We start from the raw sequence: 19,462 nt of genomic DNA, 5'->3' as shown, positions 1-19,462 counted from the left end.
GTGTTTGTTGATTCGGTGCGTCAATAAAAATAATAAACGATCAGAAAAACAGGACATACACTGTCATTTAGCCGCGAGCGTAGCGAGCGAGAATTTTTTCACTTAGTTGCAGGATGTTAAAAGTGAAAAATAATCAACATGATCAACTAAACAAAGCGAAGGCGACTTTTTTAGAAACTTCGCTTGTCAGTATCATGATACAATGGAACTTCCCTATCAAACGGGTGTAATTTCATCGAAATTTCAAAAAAGAATTGCCTGGTGGTGGGGCGTCCCGCGGCGCCCCTGAGACCGAGGCGCCCGGGTTATTCGCACACTGCACCATAGGTTAAGACGGCCCTGTAGGTAACTATTATGGTAATCTGTGATGTAGGATTTAAAATCAGTCAGCCTGATTTTGCCGCCCTCTGAATTTGCCGCCCGGGGCATGGGCCCCGGCTTGCCCCCCCCTAGATCCGGGGCTGTGCCTACTACAATGGAGTATGGGTACATATTACTAAATATTACCTAATACGTAAGCATAGGTAAGTACTTAAGTAAAGCTTTCGTCAAAATCAAAGGCGGTTTCCAACTATTTTTCGAGCACAAGTGCCATACCCCATAAGGTACAACTCCGTCGAGTGTTGATATATACCTAAAATTAGTTACTGCGTAGCGACACGCGTAATGTTCCGAATCGTCATTAAGTTGGACCAGAATTATACCTACTTACACTCGAGATGTGCTTTGAGTTACAAAACTCACAATACAGTTCATATAACTAAGTAGGTATCTAAAGTAAAATAAGTACCTAAAGATCTCTGTTGTTAAAATCATAAAGTAGATAAGTATTAATTTATTTTTTTAAAAATAGAATTACTAGATAAGTTCATACATATAAAATGTTTCAAAATTACAATAGTCGCATATAAACCAACACAACTCAAAATAATCCATCAATTTGTGAGGTAGCTTAAAAAACCTAATAAAAACCAACAGCATAACATGCACGAAATAAAAATAATAATATTGTGTTGCGCGCGGCGCGTGTGACTATTGAAAGCCCTGAGCCGCGTGGGGTTACCGGTAACCCAGCGAGCGGTAGGCATTTATCGCGCGCAAGTACGTCGAGTGACAGAGGCCTGACTTAGGGCCTTATCATACTAGCGGAATGCGAGCGTCTTCAAAGCGGAACGGACGCGCAACGAATACGTTACGGGCGCGCAACGAACACGCCGCGCATGCGCAACGAATTCATTGCGGACGCGCAATAAATTCGTCGCGAAAAGCAGTGTTTTATTCGTTTGCAAGAAAACACAAAGTAGTCGCTCTCTTCCATTCAATTATACTTTGAATCCATTTTGTTACCGAGTGTATTGTACGTCGTTAATTTGCTACAAACACGCGACGAAAACGTTGCAAATTTGCCGTACGTCCGCGACGTCTTTGCTGAGCAGCCGCAGCGTGTTCGCGTCGCATTCGCTATTCGCCCGCTCCGCTTTGGAGACGCTCGCAATCCGCTAGTATGATAAGGCCCCTAAGGGTAAGATAAGCATTTAAATCTCCAAACATCTATAAAAAATGTTGCAAAAAACCCCGTAGGGTAACGTAGTACGGTTTTCTCATTTACCTGTGAAAAGTGTGTTTAATATATTTGAAACCAATATGATCACATCACACCAAATTATAAGAAAACATGAACTTTTCATTGCTTTATCATATTTCATTCATTATTAATTTGGTATTCTTGTAACGCCGTGTATATTCTATCAAAGTAAGCACCTCTTAAACTAAGAATAGTGAAGTAAACAACATAATAATGATGATTGAATTGATATGTTATTAGTATTGTATGTAGTGTACATATTTATATAGTTATATATATACATATATATTATTATTAACTTATTTGTGTATTTTAATATATGTAGGTTTATGTTTCATACTAGTTTTTCGGTTTTGTTTGCACCTACCAACATTTTCTCTCCGCCACCCAAAGGTAGACTGGTAGAGAACGCCTTAGGCGTTATGTCCGCCATTGTACTATATGTGCAAGAAGTATTAAATAAATAAATAAATAATACTCAATACTTTTATTGCTTTCTACATGTATTCTTAGGTGGTAGAACTTATAAATAGTCCACATGGACCCTGTCGGGCACAGCAAAATACGAAATGTAATAGTGCCTTGTTCGATATTCAGTTTTAAATATAAAAAAAATATTTGTGCAAACAGATGCTAAAGAAGAGCGTGGAGCAACAGACGGCTCAGCAACAGCACCAGCAACAGCAACAACAACAGCAACAGCAGCAACAACAGCCGCACATACCGCAGGAGCTCCTTTACAAGCTCTTGCAAGTGCAGGTAGGCAGTAACAGTAGAATAGAGAATTTTTTAAACAACCTACATTATTTCTTGATTCAGTATTGATGTCGGCTATCAACCATTTTTGGGTTCCATCTCATTGCAAAATTAATATGCAGCGGATGCAGCTGAGGTCCAGTGTTTTACATAGAGCAACTGCCCCTCTGACCTCCTCAACTCAGTTACCCGGGCAACCCAATACAATGAAACAGAAAAAGTTAGCAGCTGTCATAAACAGCTTGCTCAGCAGCGTACGCACCTTGAGCATGTTCTAATCAAATTACTGCTGAATATTATTATTTTTAAAAGTAAAATAGTAACATTAACCCTTATTTTGATTGACAGCAACACCAGCAGCAGCAGCAACAACAGCAACAGCAGCAGCAACAAGCAACAGGCGGCGAGATGGGAGGCATCGCGGCCGCCGACAGGGAGCTGCTGCAGCGGCCTGAGGCCCAGGCTATTGTGCGAGGTCAGTTTGTTGCAACTTGTCTTACTGTATTCATCATTAGCCAGCAACAACAGCAACAGCAGCAGCAACAAGCAACAGACGACGAGGTCAGTTTAACCTTCCTATCGTCAGCCTATTTATGGTCCCACTACAGGGCACAGGCCTCTTGTCATGAAGAGAAGGAATGAGCATTAAGTACGGTTGCCAAAGGTGGATTGGCGATTTCAGACTTCAAGATGTTTTCCCTCACCTTTACTCGGTCATTGTTGTCACTGTATACTAACGGCCAGTTTTTTCATCAAAAGTTAAAGTTAAAGTAATGTCTAAAGTTAAAGTAACGGTCAAATTCGTTTTTTCAAGGCTAAAGTGACAGCAAAATTCATAGAAAAATTGAATTTAACCGTTACTTTAACTTTAGTCATTACTTTGACTTTTACTTTGGCTTTAACTTTTGATGAAGAAACTGGCTGTAAGAGAGTACATTGTTATTTAAGTTATTACTGCTTCGTTTACGACGGTTACAATTAATTGCAGAATGCAGTTTATTTTTATTTTCAATCAAAAACTACAAAACGGCAAATAAGCTGCATTAACTGCAAGTACTTTACGGATGCAGACGTCGTCGATCTGTCAAAATCGAATGACATTTGAACTGTCAGATTGATATCTCTATAGAGTTGCCAATGTCCATTATCCCATTAGGACTGCAGTCTACTCTATATTATTTACTGTATAACCTTTCACTATCCTGCGCGGTCATAACTTTCCCGAAGGTTTAAGCGTAACAAATATGGCGATTTGTAAATGCCGAAGGTTCCCGAACTTAACCGAATGCCTCTTTCGTAAAACCGATGTCATACCTGGGCTACTGAAAACCGAGTGTGAATGTAGTTGCTTAAAGATTAGGGTAGGATTTAAATTGAAAATTGTCGACTTTTTAAATAGATGTGTGCACGGTCGAAATATTTATAAGATCTTTTGAACTGATTTTCTTTTTGTTTTAGTTTTTAAATGAAATGCAGTCTTTTGGTAAACGATTTAACTGCGTAATTATGTATTTTATTTTCGTATGGAGATTTTGTGAACGCGTCTGTGAAAATAAGACTAGAACTTCTAGACCTGTTTCCTATGGGTTCTTAGAATTCAAGGTTATCTGATTTGTTTCGTGATTATTACGTAGTTTCGACAATTATTGACTTCGCGTTATTGCTAGCCTTTGCCAGAGGTTTATCCGCTTCTTGATATACGATATGCGTACTTTTTATTCGGATAAACAGTAGCTGGTGAATAAACTATCTAAAAAAACTGTCAACTGTCATCAATATCCATTTATGTATGTGTATAAGTAAATAAACACGCAAACTTATAATATTATTGTGTTTACCATACACAGGTCTGCAAACTGGTGAGATAACTGCTCAGCACCTGATGCAGCAGCTGAGCAACCCTGGGCTGCAGAGTCGTCACCGCGAAGTGCTGCTCACCATACTCAGGCTGCACCAGCACCAGAGACAGGTATTGTGTCAACATTTGTCCTAGGAGAAGATATTTGACCTACCTGCGTTAAAGCTATTCCCCAACTATGTTGGTATTGGCTTCCAGTCACCGAATCTTTTTAAGTACCAATATTTTGCTTGGAGCGACTACCTATCTGATCTCTTTAATCCAGTCAAATACACAAGACGTTATCCACGCTAAGACTGACAGACTTTCTGGCTTCTGCAGCTGCAGAAAATGTACAAATGACAGCTTTTTCAGGCTCAAATCATATATATAGCTGTTTTCTGTGAGAATTGCTAGATCCAGGGATATCCACAACGTCACAAACTTCTTTAGTTTAGATAAATGATCACGCATCCACAACACAACATTGATTGATGGAACTGTGCGGCTGCTAAGTAGTAATCCTAATTATACTGTCACGTGAAAGAATAAACCTACGGGACAACCACGATGGGACAATGGTCACCATGCCGGACTGCCGAACCTGAGGTCCCGGGTTCAATTCCCGGTTCGGTCGACATTTGTGTGATGAGCATGCTTGTTGGCCGTGGTCTGGGTGTTACAATATGTATTTATAAATAAGTGTGTGTATATATATGTAGCTATATGTAGTTTATCAGTTGTGTTAGCACTCGTAACACAAGTTAATTAATAACTTAGCATGGGTCTAACCGACCGTGTGTGTAAAGGTGTCCCGACATTATTGAAGTAGCATTTTGACGATTCTATATTAGCCTCGCAGACGAAGTCGCGGGCAACAGCTAGTATCATCACTAATATGAATCCCCGTGTTCAGATGGGCGAGTCGCCGCTGCCAGGCCCGCAGCACCTGATCGTTCCGGGCCACCACCAGCCGCTGCGTCTGTCGCCGCTGCCACATCAAGGTAGTCATTTATATCTTTCAAATATTTTTAGCTACTGAACAAAGATGTTGATAGAGAAAGAATTAACAAATATTGATAGAACAACTACTAAGGCCCAAATTCACCGGCAATATAAACGTCTGTTCTTCTTAAAACAACTGTTTACACTCAAAATAAACGTACAAAACTGTTGTTGCAAACTGCCGTTTACGTCGTCGGTGAACACGGGCCTAAAAAGTTCAAAGATTATAAACGTATAACGACATATTCATTCTTATTAATAACACAATTCTCAATACATAATGGACTCAGGTTTCTCAGGAAATTAACCTTGCACTTATTTTTATATAATTTGTATCTTTCTTATCTCTACACTAACTTTCAAATCAAATTATTCCGTATATTATTAATTTCTTATTTTTACTTTTTTCATGTCATCATATTTATTTATACTGTATTTCTAATGGAGTGACTACTAAATCTTTGTGTAAAATATTCATGCGTATCTCATTCGTAAATATGCAATATTGATTTGTTATTTATCATACGGACGCAGCATTCTGTGTGTCGCCTATAATGGCCACCAGCCCCAACACACTGTCCGTGCACCATCCAGGTAGAATATGTTTCATTTAGAACTTTTACCACCTTATTAAAAAATGTGGTCTTAAAAAAGTACCGACTTTATTTCTAGGTATACCAGTTACTTTGTTCGGGTTTAAGCCTAGTGCTGAAGGTGGTACTTTATGAAGATCACGTCGATCGACGGCTCCTAAGTATACTGAGTCAACTAACAAATTTTGCGAATTGCACTTTTTTGTGTATTAACACAAATAACAATAACAATATTGTAAATACACAAAAAAGTGCAATTCGCAAAATTTGTTAGTTGACTCAGTATACTTAGGAGCCGTCGATATAGGGGACGACCTATATTCTATTTGTTGAATTGCTTACAGATAGGTTTTGACATTAGCCCCATACAAGTAATGTAATGTTCCTATCTCTAGTAAGCAAATCACAATAATGATAGAATATCAAGAACGGCCGTTAGGTACTTGTGGCTTAGAAACACACGCATGGCATGGGCATGTTGCGATTGATCATAAAGTGAAGTAACGGTTGACGCGGTCGGTCCGTGGTGCTTCATCTTTGTCATGACAACTCCCTCCGTGTTTCCCGAAATTCTGATATCAATGTGAAAAAATGTTAATCATTAATATTGCAGTAAATTAATGCATGAATTGTTCTGTCAGGCGTGCCGGTCCGCATCCCGTCCCCGCGCGAGCTGGCCGTGCACACGCAGTCCATCATGCAGAGCGCCCTCATCAAGAAGAAGCTGGAGGAGCAGCGCGAGAACAGCCGCCGCCACCACCAGCTGCAGCAGCCCAAGCAGCCCACGCCCATCTCCTTCACCCCCACCTCGGTGAGTAGCGAGGGACGGTTGTACCAGGGGCCGGTTATACCAGGGGCCGGTTGTACCAGGGGCCGGTTATACCAGGGGCCGGTTGTACCAGGGGCCGGTTGTACCAGGGGCCGGTTGTACCAGGGGCCGGTTGTACCAGGGGCCGGTTGTACCAGGGGCCGGTTGTACCAGGGGCTGGTTGTACCAGGGGCCGGTTGTACCACTTCAACTACAGAACTACCGAACCCTGCCTTTACTAATCCGTACATCTTACACTCAAAACATATAAAGAATTTCAGTCTCTGATAGAATGATTAGACAATCAGCCAATATTTTTTTTCTTATATCGGGTGTGTCGTTCACAATCACATTAAATGAAATGCGTTAATATACTGGTTAATATATGTCGATTAATACAAACAAAAAAGAAAAATAATTTTTATATTAAAAAAAAATGATTTTTTCAAACAAAGTAAATAGAATAAAAATGTGTGAAAATTAGAACACCATATAAAAGCCAGTCATTACAAACAACTGAAATTCTCCCTTGAAAACTGACATCTGTCAACTGGTCAAAACATTTGATACTCCTCTGCTTTACACATGATATTGTAAATTATAAAAACGAAAAATGATTGCTGTGGTTAAACCACTGAATGGATTAGGTTATTTTTTTTACAATTCGTCATAGAATATCATAAAGTATAAGCGATAGGATTTAATGTGATTGTGAACGACACACCCGATATATACAAAGGATTATAATTATAACCATGTATGTATGGTTGCAGGTTTTACGTAAAATGACTGCAGAGAAAGAGTCTGACGCGCCCAGTCCGAAGCAGCAGCAGTGGTCGCAGCCACCCAAGGTGCCGCAGGGCAGGCCGATTGTTAAGGTAAATAGTTCTTCAGCATAAACTACCCGATGCCCCACGGTTTCACCCGCGTCCCGTGGGAACTACTGCCCGTACCGGGATAAAATATAGCCTATGTTACTCGGGAAAACTGTAGGAGTGAAAGAATATAAGGGTATAAATAAACAAACAAAAAAATGTTTCCTCTTAATTATATTAGGATAGATAAGACTAAATATAACTTTTCTCAGTAATTAATTTATGTGCATCTTGGAAACCAAGTCACTGTGTATTGTACAGATAATAAAACTGTACTGATTAAATCCAAAATTCGCTATCCTAGAACAAGTATCCGCGCTTTAACCGTATATGAATTTCATACAAAGAAGTTTTATACAGGGTTATTTTTCATTCACCATCCAAATTTAAAAATCGAGGACTTTTAATTAATTTATTTTCATATGTGAAACATTATAATCAAATAATAACAAAAACAAAAAAAAAACATCCAAAAGAAAATATCCGAAAATAAACAGAATGTAGAGACACGCAGCAAGGTTATTGACCTCGCTCGCTCGCTGCGATTGATGTAGGTACCTACGCGGTCTTACTTAAAAGGGTTGATTCCAATTTTCCCTTCATACTTTACGGGCTTAGGACCGACATAATAAAATAATGAATGTGAAATCACTGGTTTTTATTATGGCGTATTTAAAAAATTGGAATCAACTAGCTATTTACAATAATTCAACTTACCAAATAAACTCGATTAACCTACAAATTACGTGTACTTCAGTAATTGTTCAAAATGGAGTCCGTTTCTCTCAATACACAAACGTGCACGTTTTTCTAAACTATTTTTTAATAAGTTTAAAGTATCTGTTTGATTTTTAATTTCATTAAATGCATTTATTATTTTACTACGGAGGTCCTCAACACTTTGTGCTTCTTCAACGTAAACACGTCTTTTAACTTCACCCCATAAAAAAAAATCAAGTGGCGTTAAATCTGGTGACCTGGCAGGCCATAGGACAGGCCCTCCGCGACCAATCCATCTATCGCCATACTTATTATTTAAAAACTCACGCACTGCACTTGTGTAATGAGGTGGTGCACCGTCATGCTGATAATAATGATTGTTGTAGTATGAAAGTGGCACCTCGTCTATTAAGTCTTCAATAACACCACGTAACATGTTTAAATAATTAGTACCCGTCAAGCGTCCTTCAATAAAAATCGGTCCCACGATAACATTACCGATAATACCTGCCCAAACATTCGCACTAAAACGCACTTGATGGTAGTTATTTCTAATAACGTGGGGGTTGCTTAACGCCCAATAATGTTCGTTTCGGCTGTTATAAATTCCGATTCGCGTAAATAATGCTTCATCAGTCCACAAAATGTTACAATTAATGTTTCTTAACAGCCATTCACAAAACACGATTCTAGCGGGTCCATCGTTATCGTGAAGAGATTGCACTGGTTGGTAATGGTATGGGTGATAACCAGATGAATTCAGCAGCTTCCACACGTAATACTGACTGACACCGAAGCGCCGAGCAGCGTCGTTAGTGCTAGCGCAGGGGTCACGTTCGAAAAACTCGAGTACAGAATTTTCGACTGCTGGTGTTATTTCGTTGTGACCGCCACGACTTGTTGCATGGGCTGGTGTGATAAACTGCCCATAATCTAACAACCTTTGGTTTGCGGCTAAAATTGTTTGTCTATTAGGCACTCGCGAATTAATACCTCGTCTTTGTAAACGCGGTAAACTTTCTGCACTGTACATTCTTTGCGCACCATTTAAACTTTCGCCACTTAAAATGTAGCACCTGACCATTTCAAAATACTCTGCATTAGAATAAAAAGTCGCCATGTCGTGCGATGATAACCGACCGGAATTCGGAATCGAAAATGCAGCGAGAGCGACAAAAATATGGCACACGTTCGCACGTAACTAGGTCACGGTCAACTAAACAAAAAGTCACCGGCGCTTGGCCGACCGGGGGCTGTGCGGGGTGCGGGGTATGAGGGAGGGGGGCGTAGTGCCGGTAGTACGATGTCGGGCGTAGTGCATGCTGTTTTTTGTGTGCGTTTCCCGAATCTTGAGGCAAGCGCGCCATGTTCAACAACCGAACTGTGTGTATTCCACACGTTGTGATTTTAGTAGCGGACAATGATGAAAATCATCTAATATTTTTTATATTTTTTTATTTGATTAATTGATTAGGTTACCGATTCTAAATCATTTCTGAAAATTTGGATGGTGGTTGAAAATTAACCCTGTATAGACATACTAGTGAATAGTCACAAAATATGCGTAAATAATGTAGGGAGACTCGCGCGTTGAGTTCGAATAATCGACTATCCATGTACAGTAGACTGCACATCAGTGGTAACTGTCATGCACCTTAACTCAATAGTAATAAGTACGATTTTCCTTTAAAACTGTTACCACTGACCTGGGGCCCGATTCTCCTAATTTTACTTAAGCGACATACGATTCACGTTCGACTCGATTCGACTGAGATCCAATCCCGACTCGATTACGATTGAAGCGTATGTGGCGTTCCGCTATTTTTTCTTTGAAATAAACGTTTTTATCCTTTTCTGTCATTTAATATTGAATCATTTTGTCTGCAAATGATTTACGATTGCAAAATGATTGTACAGCAAACTACCGTATAGACCAAAATCACCAAAATAGCAGACCAATCGCAAACCAATCGAATGTCATTGGAATACGATTGGTCTTATATTAGTAGCAGAAAGCCCGATAAGGTTAAAACTGCTATTGCGATCATATTGCGATTCAATTTCTATTCGATTTTGACAATATTAACTTAGGAGAATCGGGCCCCTGAAGTTGACTGTACATAGGGCTGCCATCCGTCCGGGTTTCCCCGGATTTGTCCTCGTTTTGACCCCGTCCGGGGGACGTCCGGGCGGGTTTTCTAGAAGCGTCCGGGGGAAACCCGGACACTTTTCATGTAGGAAAGCACCTCATTAAATTTAAGTATATGTTAATAGTAAATGGATCACAAAATAGGTATTATTTTGTTTAAACAAAATCGTACTCGTTCGGGGAAAAAATGCGATTTACGCCAAATGTCCGGGTTTTTTTAATGTTTGTCCGGGTTTGGCGAAATTCGAGATGGCAGCCCTAACTGTACAAGACTACACTAAAATTGTGTACTGTTCGTTGCAGGGTAATCAGAGCGGCACAGCACCGACGATCGGGTATGCGACACCCAATGACTACCAGCAGCACTACATGACCCAGCAACAGGTGAGCACTACATTTGAATGGCTCCTATGTTCTTAGCTTCCTCCTGCCCTGTTCCCAATTTTATTTGGGGTCGGCGCAATATGTCATCCTTTTCCATTTTCCCCTGTCACTCGTCATATTGACACTCACTCCCTTCCTATTCATGTCATCTTTCAGGCAATCCATTCATCTTTTCTTAGGTCGTCCTCTCCATCCGTCTACATTCATACTTAGCACACACTTTGTTTCATGCGTATCATCCCTCCTCATTACATGCCCATGCCATGTTCTTAGGAGTAAACTAGTAAAAATATATTGCCATTTTTTCGGAGTTGACAAAACATAGAGACCAGAGTTCGCAGACAGAGTTTTCTAAAAACAACTGTGCAAACTAAAACTCAGAAAGTAACTGTACTACATATTTACTTTTACGTTCAATTTATAAAGTAAACGGTTGATTCAAGAAAAACAGATGTTGTCGGTGAACTTGAGCCTTAAAAAAAATACTGAAAGCGGAGCGGCGTTGATCAGTTTGTAAACCACCAATGGAATTTCACTATTCGAACATCCCCTTAGACTTATCCTCCTAGTTTTAACTAACGTGATACTTAAGACACCATTTTGCATGTTACAGCAAATGCTGGGTTCAGTTCGCCCCTTCCCTCATCCTCCTCAGAGGCAGCAAGTACCCAATTCAGTGAGTTATTTTATGTTTATATTTTTTTAAAGGGCAATTGAGTTACTCGGGTACGAGGTTAACGGGATTAAGGTCAGATAGGCAGTCGCTCCTTGTAAAACACCGGCGAATCCGGTTACACTGGAAGTCGACTCTAACATAGTTGGCAAAAGGCTAGGCAGTCGATTATTAATTTTGTACTAGCTTCCGCTAACAAACACTGAAAGACTTTCAAGTCTTTAGTTCCTAAAATTAGCGCATACAAGCAATCAAAAAATCAAAAAATCTTTTGATGGGATTTTGACTGACTTTCATCTGGTTCCTTCGGGACGCAGGTGAAACAGCTCGAGTCTACTAGTTATACATAATTGAAGGGGTAAGTGGACAAAGGTGTTAACTAACAAAAAATTCAAACTGAGATATGGGCATTAGAAAATTTAAAATGTTAAAATCGAGATAGTTTTATATTTTAAATGTTTTATCTAAGTCTGAAGTGTCAACCCTTTTAAAAATATCATTTCTTACTAGACGATTATAACAGAAATAAAATATTTTAATATATTTATTTTTTACTTTAAATGTATCACATTTGTTAGTTAACACCTTTGCTAGGGTCTGTATTTCTGGATATGAATAAAAAAATATATATTTTGAGCCCATCAGTCGATTTATTGTCACTTAAAATCTATGTCCATGCAAAAAACTCCATTTTTTCAGTTTTGTCCCCCTTCAATTGTAACTTGTATATATTGCTTGTATTATCATTAAAGTGTTATTTACTTCCTATGTTACAGTACAATAATATGAACAACATGGCTCGCGGCATGGCGGGCGGCACGTCGCTACATAAGCTGCTCATACAGTCGCATCAGAGGAGTCTTAATGGTAAGCACACTGTAATAATACCTACGGTAAGGAATACTTAGATACTGTAAAGTCAGATTTCACTGGTTATCAGTGAGATTAGGCTGGTTAAAAGTCAGTGACTGGTGGAACTGGCTATAAAAGTATTTATGTTATCAGTAAGGATAATTTCCTAAACTTTTTTAATTTTGATGTAGCTAACAATTTTAGATTGTAACAGTACGTAAAATTCATATTTGGCGGTGTTGTAAGGGTACATAATTATATGTTGTCTATGATTTCTCACTCTTTTACCAAAAAATGTTTTTTGTATAAATATGTCCGTGTCCGACAATAATAACATGTACAAAGGCGATTTCGCAGAGATGGGCGGCGCGGGCGGCACGGGCGGCGGCGACAACCAGCTAGCGCGCTGGTTCAGCCCCGAGCTACTCGCGCGAGCCTCGGCCGGCAAGCTGCCCTCCGTGCACGTGCCCAACGCGCTCTCGCTCGAGGACCTCGAGCGCCACCACCACTCCTCCGCGCCCGTGCGGAACTGAGCTCCGCCGCCGCACCACCCGATATATATACCCCGTCTGTAGTGCTACCAGCTGTGGAGGTCGATGAACTCTGTAGCCTGCTACCAGCTGTAGAGGTCAATGAACTCTGTAGCCTGCTGACTAGACTGCCCTCATAAGCGTAAAAACAGTATCTCAGTGAATAGCTAGTTTAGAGATTTGTAAAATTAATGTAAAGTAAAACTAAAATGGAGAAAACTTTCGTAACGTTTTTTTAATACCTTTTAAGTGCGCATTTTTTTGAGCTCCGATGGCATAAAAATCAAAAATTGTAATGCTGTTTTTGCTCTTAGTAGGGTAGTAAACGGGTCAATATACTCTGTAGCCTGCTAGCAGCTACAGAGGTCAATGAACTCTGTACCCAGCCCGCAACTACAGAATGCAATCAAACTCTTTTGTTTCGTTCCAAATTTGAATTTTCCAAACCTTCGATTCCAATAGCAATATCGTCGAACTCCATTTTAGAATAATTTGAATAATTCTAGAATTAGTTCACTCGTTCACTTGCTCCATTCGTCAAAACTTGACCGTTGTAAAAATTATCTGTCAGCAAAATAGCGTAAATTATAACGTAAACGAGTAAATATTGCATGATAAACATAAATTAATATAACTGATGACTTTAATGCAAACTTGTCCAATTTCTGTTTTCATTAGATCTGAACGGTTTTGAGTTTCTATTAACTTGCCATGTTGTTTATTTGGAACATTGAAATTATGTGCATGATTTGAACTTGTTATACTCATATTGTGGGACATCGTGTAGAAATAATCCGCCAATAGAACCAAACGTATTGCGTTCCTACAACTACTCAAAAGACATCGAAATACATTGATAACTTGCAAGCACGGACGAAGTATGAAATATGTAAGAAATATTTTAATGTATATCGTTTAAGACCTGATTTTGCCCGTTAGTAGTGTTTTGAAGTCCGCGACTTTTTAACCTTTCGTTATAGAAACTTGAAAACTTAGATAACTTACGAAACAAAAGTCAATGTTCCCCTTCAATATGTAACCGGACAGGACTAGTATTTACTTGAGGTTGCAGCTGATGGCGAGTAGCAATTTTGATGTATTAATTTGTCTAGGCTGTTTCGACTGATAGTCATTATTTTGACCCGCCGTCAGCTCCCTTCTCTGACTTCCAATTGACTTCGTTCTAGTGGAGTAGTGACTCCTTCCATGACGCTCTGAGCGCGGGCCGCTCGGCCGCCTCCGAGCTGCGAGACTGATGCGAATGTGTGCGTGACTGTGTATACGTATGTCTACGGTTGTGTTTGTAAGCATTTTTGTTACTACGTCGTTTATGTGAGGAGAAGGATTTTCGTTGATAAAAAGTAATAATAGAAGTATTGTCGTTCCCCGCGTCTGTACTCAGCGAGGCGGGAAGACCGACATAGTTAGGGCGACCGTTTTAGTTCCGAATCGCGATTTCATTTTGTAATACGATTTTGGAATTTGGCACAAGTGTAACGAAAAAAAAAAATTTAACATTTGTGTTTGAAATTCCTTGAATATATTTTTTTATGAATTTTACGATTCGCGTGCGATTTTAGCGATTCTTTTTTTCATCATTGAGACCTGAGCTAGATGCATGTCAATTATCATTTCGGATAGCCGCACAGTAGGAGCGTATACAGATGTACCCAGTCCAACTTATTATAAAACGTGGCTTCAGTACTAGGCTCAAACCATCGTCCAGAACAAAGTTAATGGTATAAACCTTGTACTAAAGCGGGTACTCTATAAGACCACGTTTTATAATAAAGTGGAGTAAGTAATACATAGGACCGACCGGTTTTGTTTCTCTTCCCTGTGTACGCCCTTACGACAAATGTAGAGTATTACCGTCCAGAAAGCGTATGTCAATCTGTTTATTGGAAACTCAAGCAATTATACTACGTAAATACAGCCTATGCCTTTTAATTAATTTAATAGTATTGTAAACCCTATTGTTTTCGACCAGCAACATGTATTGTTCAGAATGGACAAATTAACCAAAGTATACAGATGTTTAAAAGGATACAATGTGAAGAATGTTTATTTACCTATATTCATTATGTTGTATAACTATGAAATATAATTTTAATCGGAGTTAGTCCAACGTCCATCAGAACGTGATCACTGGTCGACAAAACATTTTGATGACATTTTGAGACGGATTTGAAAGAATACTCTAATCATGAATTGTTATGTTTATTTGTGAGGGGCCGTGGTGCCCTCAGCGGCGTATGACGTGGCTGACGGGACCGCAAGGCCGATATCTGGTTTAGTGGCGAAATTTCAGTTAAACGGGATTGTGAGCCGTGAGCAGCACGGCGGCACGACTGTGCCGACGCTTACTTGTAACAAACAACTCGAGAAAATGTATGTAAGCTTTAAATTATTGAATAAAGAAAAAATTGAAAGTTCCACTTGGTTTTTATTATTTTTTGTAGCCCTTTTTTGATGTTTGTATTCACCCTCTTTTTCTGTTTAGTTCATTTGTAACGTTTTCGATCATAACTTTTCAGATTTGGAATCCAGCAACGACAATTCTTTATTAAAAAGAGAGGAATGTTTCTACGAGTTTCGTCTCACTTTTACGTGCATGGCCTGGACAAAATGTGTTCCATAAGAATCTTCCAAGTTTAGGTATGTCGCCAAAAACTTATTTAAACAGCTGAAAAGGCAAATATAAATGAAAAACATATTTATTTGATCAATTTTATTTTTACTATAAAGTACAATTAATGAGTCTGTTAAATTGGAATATTAGTAAGTTAGAGGAAAAGATAACAAACCTGCAGGTTCAAGGATTAAGTGTAGATTAACCAGCGCTTGAAAAAAACTGCAATACCCAGTAAAGGAGAAGTCTTGTATCGTATCTTTGATTCGGATCGACTTGAGAGGCTTCAACATGCAAAATGAATTGTTAGCAGACGTTTTTCAAGAAAAAAAAGACAGTGCTTTTTGTACTTGACAGTTCAATTACTCGTATTAAAGCAAATTACTCTGTGGCCCCGAGTCATTCTATTATATTATTAATGTGATCAACAGTGAAACATTTTTTTTTAATCAGTCCTGTAGTTTTTGAATTTATCCATTATAAAGAACTAAACAAAAATACAAGTTTTTCCTCTTCATATCATTAGTTAAGATTACTCGTATTAAAACAAAACTCTCTGAAGCTCGAGTAATTCAACATCAATATTTCCATATTACAAACGATAACAAGTTTCTACATTATTACGTCCTCATAAATGATATATGCGAGTATCTATGTAAGACAATTCTCTATACGTCGTTATTTGTAAGATAACTTTGTTATAAAGTAAATAGGCACTTGAATTCATAATTATTTCCTCTATTTCACTTTAAAATCACCATTGACATGTACGCATTAAGTTATAAATGACTTTTAAAATTGGTTAATAATGTTGCAATATAAACTACTCTTCAAATTAATCATCTATGAGTGAATATTAAATCATGATTTAAGAAATAAACTCCAATCGTTTGTTGAATTAAGTATGATTCACCGTTATATGAGGAAAATCGTCTTTTTATCGAACAAACTGGCCTTGGTTACCGTTTCACAGTATTACAGTAAGTAATGATAAGCAATTTAATGTTAGAAATGTTATAAAAATCTAATAATGCTTATATTCAATGCTATTTACAATGCTCACATGAAAAATAAATCAATTTTCCTAAAAAAACTCACTGAAAGCCCAAAAAATAAAGAAAAACCTTCAATTTTGATATTTTCCGCCAGAAAACTGCTATTAAACTAAATAAAAACAATTTAGAAAAACTTAAAAAAAATACTTTGTTTAACTTTTAGTTTATACGCGTACGTAAGAAAAATACGATAAGGAAAAATTTTATAAAATTGTTCGAACGGCGCGCCTGGCCCAGACTGCTGGCGGTTGAGCACTGAATCTAATTTTGTTGGACGCGAAGCGCGAGCTCGGTACTCAATAATGTCGTCATGCGCAGTAGGTACTACTTGTCTGTTCGATCGATACCAAAATAACCTTGGTATATAATATGCAGATAGTAGTTGGAGTTTGTAATATTATTGTGAACTGAGAGACAGGATCTTGTACTGTTTGCAAGTCGTCTAAAAGTTCATACTTTATTTGTTCCTATATTGAAAATGTCACTTGTTCTTTGTTACTTTTTATACTAATTTATACATTATTTTTGATTTTTTCAGGTTCAACATTAACTAACACTATTAGGAAATTAGTTCAATACGTACCTATTCTAATAGAATGACAGTGGTTTCACGAAAATTATCCTGTACTAAAAACGGCTACTAGAAGCAATGTGACCTACTTAGAAGTGCCGTTACAGCTAGTACCTACTGGTAGTCTGTTGTACTTTCTAAGTATATCTTAGACACCAATTGCCGCGTTCCGAAGAGCACGATAAACTGTAGGTCCCGGCTGTAAGTGAATATCTTTAGCAGTCGTTACGGTAGTCAGACGCCAGTAGGTCTGACATCCGGTCTTACCTAGGGGTAATGGGTTGCCCGGGTGACTGGGTTGAGAAAGTCAGATAGGCAGACGCTCCTTGTAAAAAACTGGTATTCAACTGCATCCGGTTAGACTGCAAGCCGACCCCAACGTAGTTGGGAAAAGGCTAAGCGGATGGACTCACGTTAGTCTCTTGCTGTACTTAAATATTTATATTTATTCTCCAGTCTCTGAAATGCATTGAGGTAGTAGAATACAGTTCTGCTTAAATCAAGAACAGTAGCCCTATTCGTTAAGGTATATGCCTGTACACTAGTGGCTATATTTAGACGTTGTATGGGCATCTGCCCAAAAATATCAGAGCGTCCTAGCAAATGAAGACAAACATACTGGCTGGTAACTTTTAATTTTGGTATTTTTCCTTGAATCCTCAGAAAATCAGCCAGCATATGTAACTTCGATCCATTGGAGTTTTTTTTCTTCTAACAGAAATCTAACTTCTTTTTTTACAATGAGGACGTCCATTTAGATACATGAGCGTTTCTCCGATAAGAGTTATTTGACTATCGATTGAGTAATCTGCCCCCGATATTTGAACATCTACATAATACCTATCAAAGGTGGTCCTAAGAAAGTACCGCCTTTAGTGCCAGTTATAAATCATCGTCTCGACAAAATTGAAGCTTAAAACCTAGTACGAAACCAAACCCAGTACTTTTTATCTTTCTCAGATCATGCTAAATAGGTCGAAATCAGGGAAGTACCCTACTTAATGACATATTAACCGAATTCCCAAAAATGGAGGAAGTTCTCAATGCGGCTGTTTGTATGTTTTTTTGTATTGTAGGAATTCTTCGTATGCTTGCTCCGTCTAATGAATGCGGGAGGTCCTTTAGACGAATGAATGTGACCTATATTTGTTCCTAAATCAAGACGGCATACCACATACCACCCACTATGTTACATACCTTCCTTATACAAGGTGTTGATTTGCATTTGTGCCATAGTTCAGGAGGAGGACATAAAGTACGTAAATAATTGATTGGAATTACAGTAGATGGGAAATAACTAATATTCACTGCTTTTTTGTCATTGTAATGTCGTAGTATTTCAGAAGTAATCCAATTTTATGAATGAAATTTACGAATGATCGTTGCGTATTCTTTGTGTTTGCGTTTGTGTGAGGGCGCAGCACGGTTTTAAGGCCAGTAACACACACGCCAAGTTTAAATACGGCTAGATGACATAGACGGAATTCGGAAAAAAAATAATTTAAAAAAAATTACGTACCAATTTTTTGGTTGATTTGGGTCGAGAATCACTAGCATAATTACGTCCTTGACTATGGCACGGATGCAAATCAACAGCTTGTATAGTTCATTCCAAATTATAAAACAATGTAGGTACTCGGCCGCATCTGTCCGTCTGTTCGCGATAAACGAAAAAAACTGCTGAACGGCTTTTCATACTGCTGTCACCACTATGAACCGTACAGATAGAATTGTGTTGTTGGGGAGTTGGTTCCACCTACACCATTTCTTCTTCCTATCAAAAATATTTTAGAGGCTGCCTTTTATAAAGTGCTTATTTTCATCCTACATTAAATAGATGATTTTTTTATCTTTGGCATGACTGATAGGACCTCTAAAATACCACGACCACAGAAATCTAATCTATGACCACGAAATGCTATTGATAAATTTATTCGTTGCATCTTCTACTCGTGCAAAACCGGGGCGAGTCGCTAGTTTACATGGTACAAATCATTTGCTGACCACCATTTTTTTCATGTCAGCATAACGTGAGCATTCTCAGAAATATTGTACTTACTGTGTGAAGGTTTTATTATTGTTAAGTGGTGTGCACTTGTGATATGTTAAAGTATGTACCTGTCTAAGTAAATAATGCTTAAAACAAAAGTTGACTCAGACTTATCTTTCTTCGAATAAGTCGTCGTTATCACAGCCGGTAACGTCCACTGCTGAACAAAGGTCGGGCGACCTTTTTTTTTTTTCAAGCAGTGGGCATTCCATACCATCACATACCATCACGGCGCTGGGCATGAGTGTTGGTGAGCGCACTGTGGGATATTTTAGCTTCGAAGATGCTGCTACCTATCATGCTATTATCCCACTTGGTGATAATGTGGTCGCCAGAGTCTCGTTTGTTTTTCAGCAGGGTGTGTTAGGTTGGGTACAAGCAAACAAT

The 19,462-nt window shown here is 38.6% G+C and overlaps 1 protein-coding gene across 2 annotated transcripts in view; it reads left to right on the top strand.

Moving 5' to 3' along the window:
* The window catches only part of LOC124639811 (eukaryotic translation initiation factor 4E transporter-like), a 42,326-nt gene extending 27,123 nt beyond the window's left edge, over nt 1-15,203 (top strand). The window contains exons 15-24 of one of the 2 annotated variants that reach the window (XM_047177293.1): nt 2,216-2,344; nt 2,690-2,816; nt 4,189-4,310; nt 5,095-5,182; nt 6,418-6,587; nt 7,358-7,462; nt 10,632-10,712; nt 11,326-11,388; nt 12,162-12,252; nt 12,595-15,203. In XM_047177293.1, coding sequence (XP_047033249.1) covers nt 2,216-2,344; nt 2,690-2,816; nt 4,189-4,310; nt 5,095-5,182; nt 6,418-6,587; nt 7,358-7,462; nt 10,632-10,712; nt 11,326-11,388; nt 12,162-12,252; nt 12,595-12,770 — 1,152 coding nt within the window. In that variant the 3' untranslated portion in view covers nt 12,771-15,203. Of the gene's footprint in view, nt 1-2,215; nt 2,345-2,689; nt 2,817-4,188; nt 4,311-5,094; nt 5,183-6,417; nt 6,588-7,357; nt 7,463-10,631; nt 10,713-11,325; nt 11,389-12,161; nt 12,253-12,582 lie in introns of both variants that reach the window. The other variant, XM_047177292.1, reaches the window with a different exon arrangement.
* Nucleotides 15,204-19,462: the final 4,259 nt, after the last annotated feature.

This window comes from Helicoverpa zea, chromosome 19 (genome assembly GCF_022581195.2).
Source record: "Helicoverpa zea isolate HzStark_Cry1AcR chromosome 19, ilHelZeax1.1, whole genome shotgun sequence".
Lineage (NCBI taxonomy): Eukaryota > Metazoa > Arthropoda > Insecta > Lepidoptera > Noctuidae > Helicoverpa > Helicoverpa zea.
Note: the sequence above shows the minus strand (reverse complement) of the source record. Positions and strands in the feature narration are given on the sequence as shown.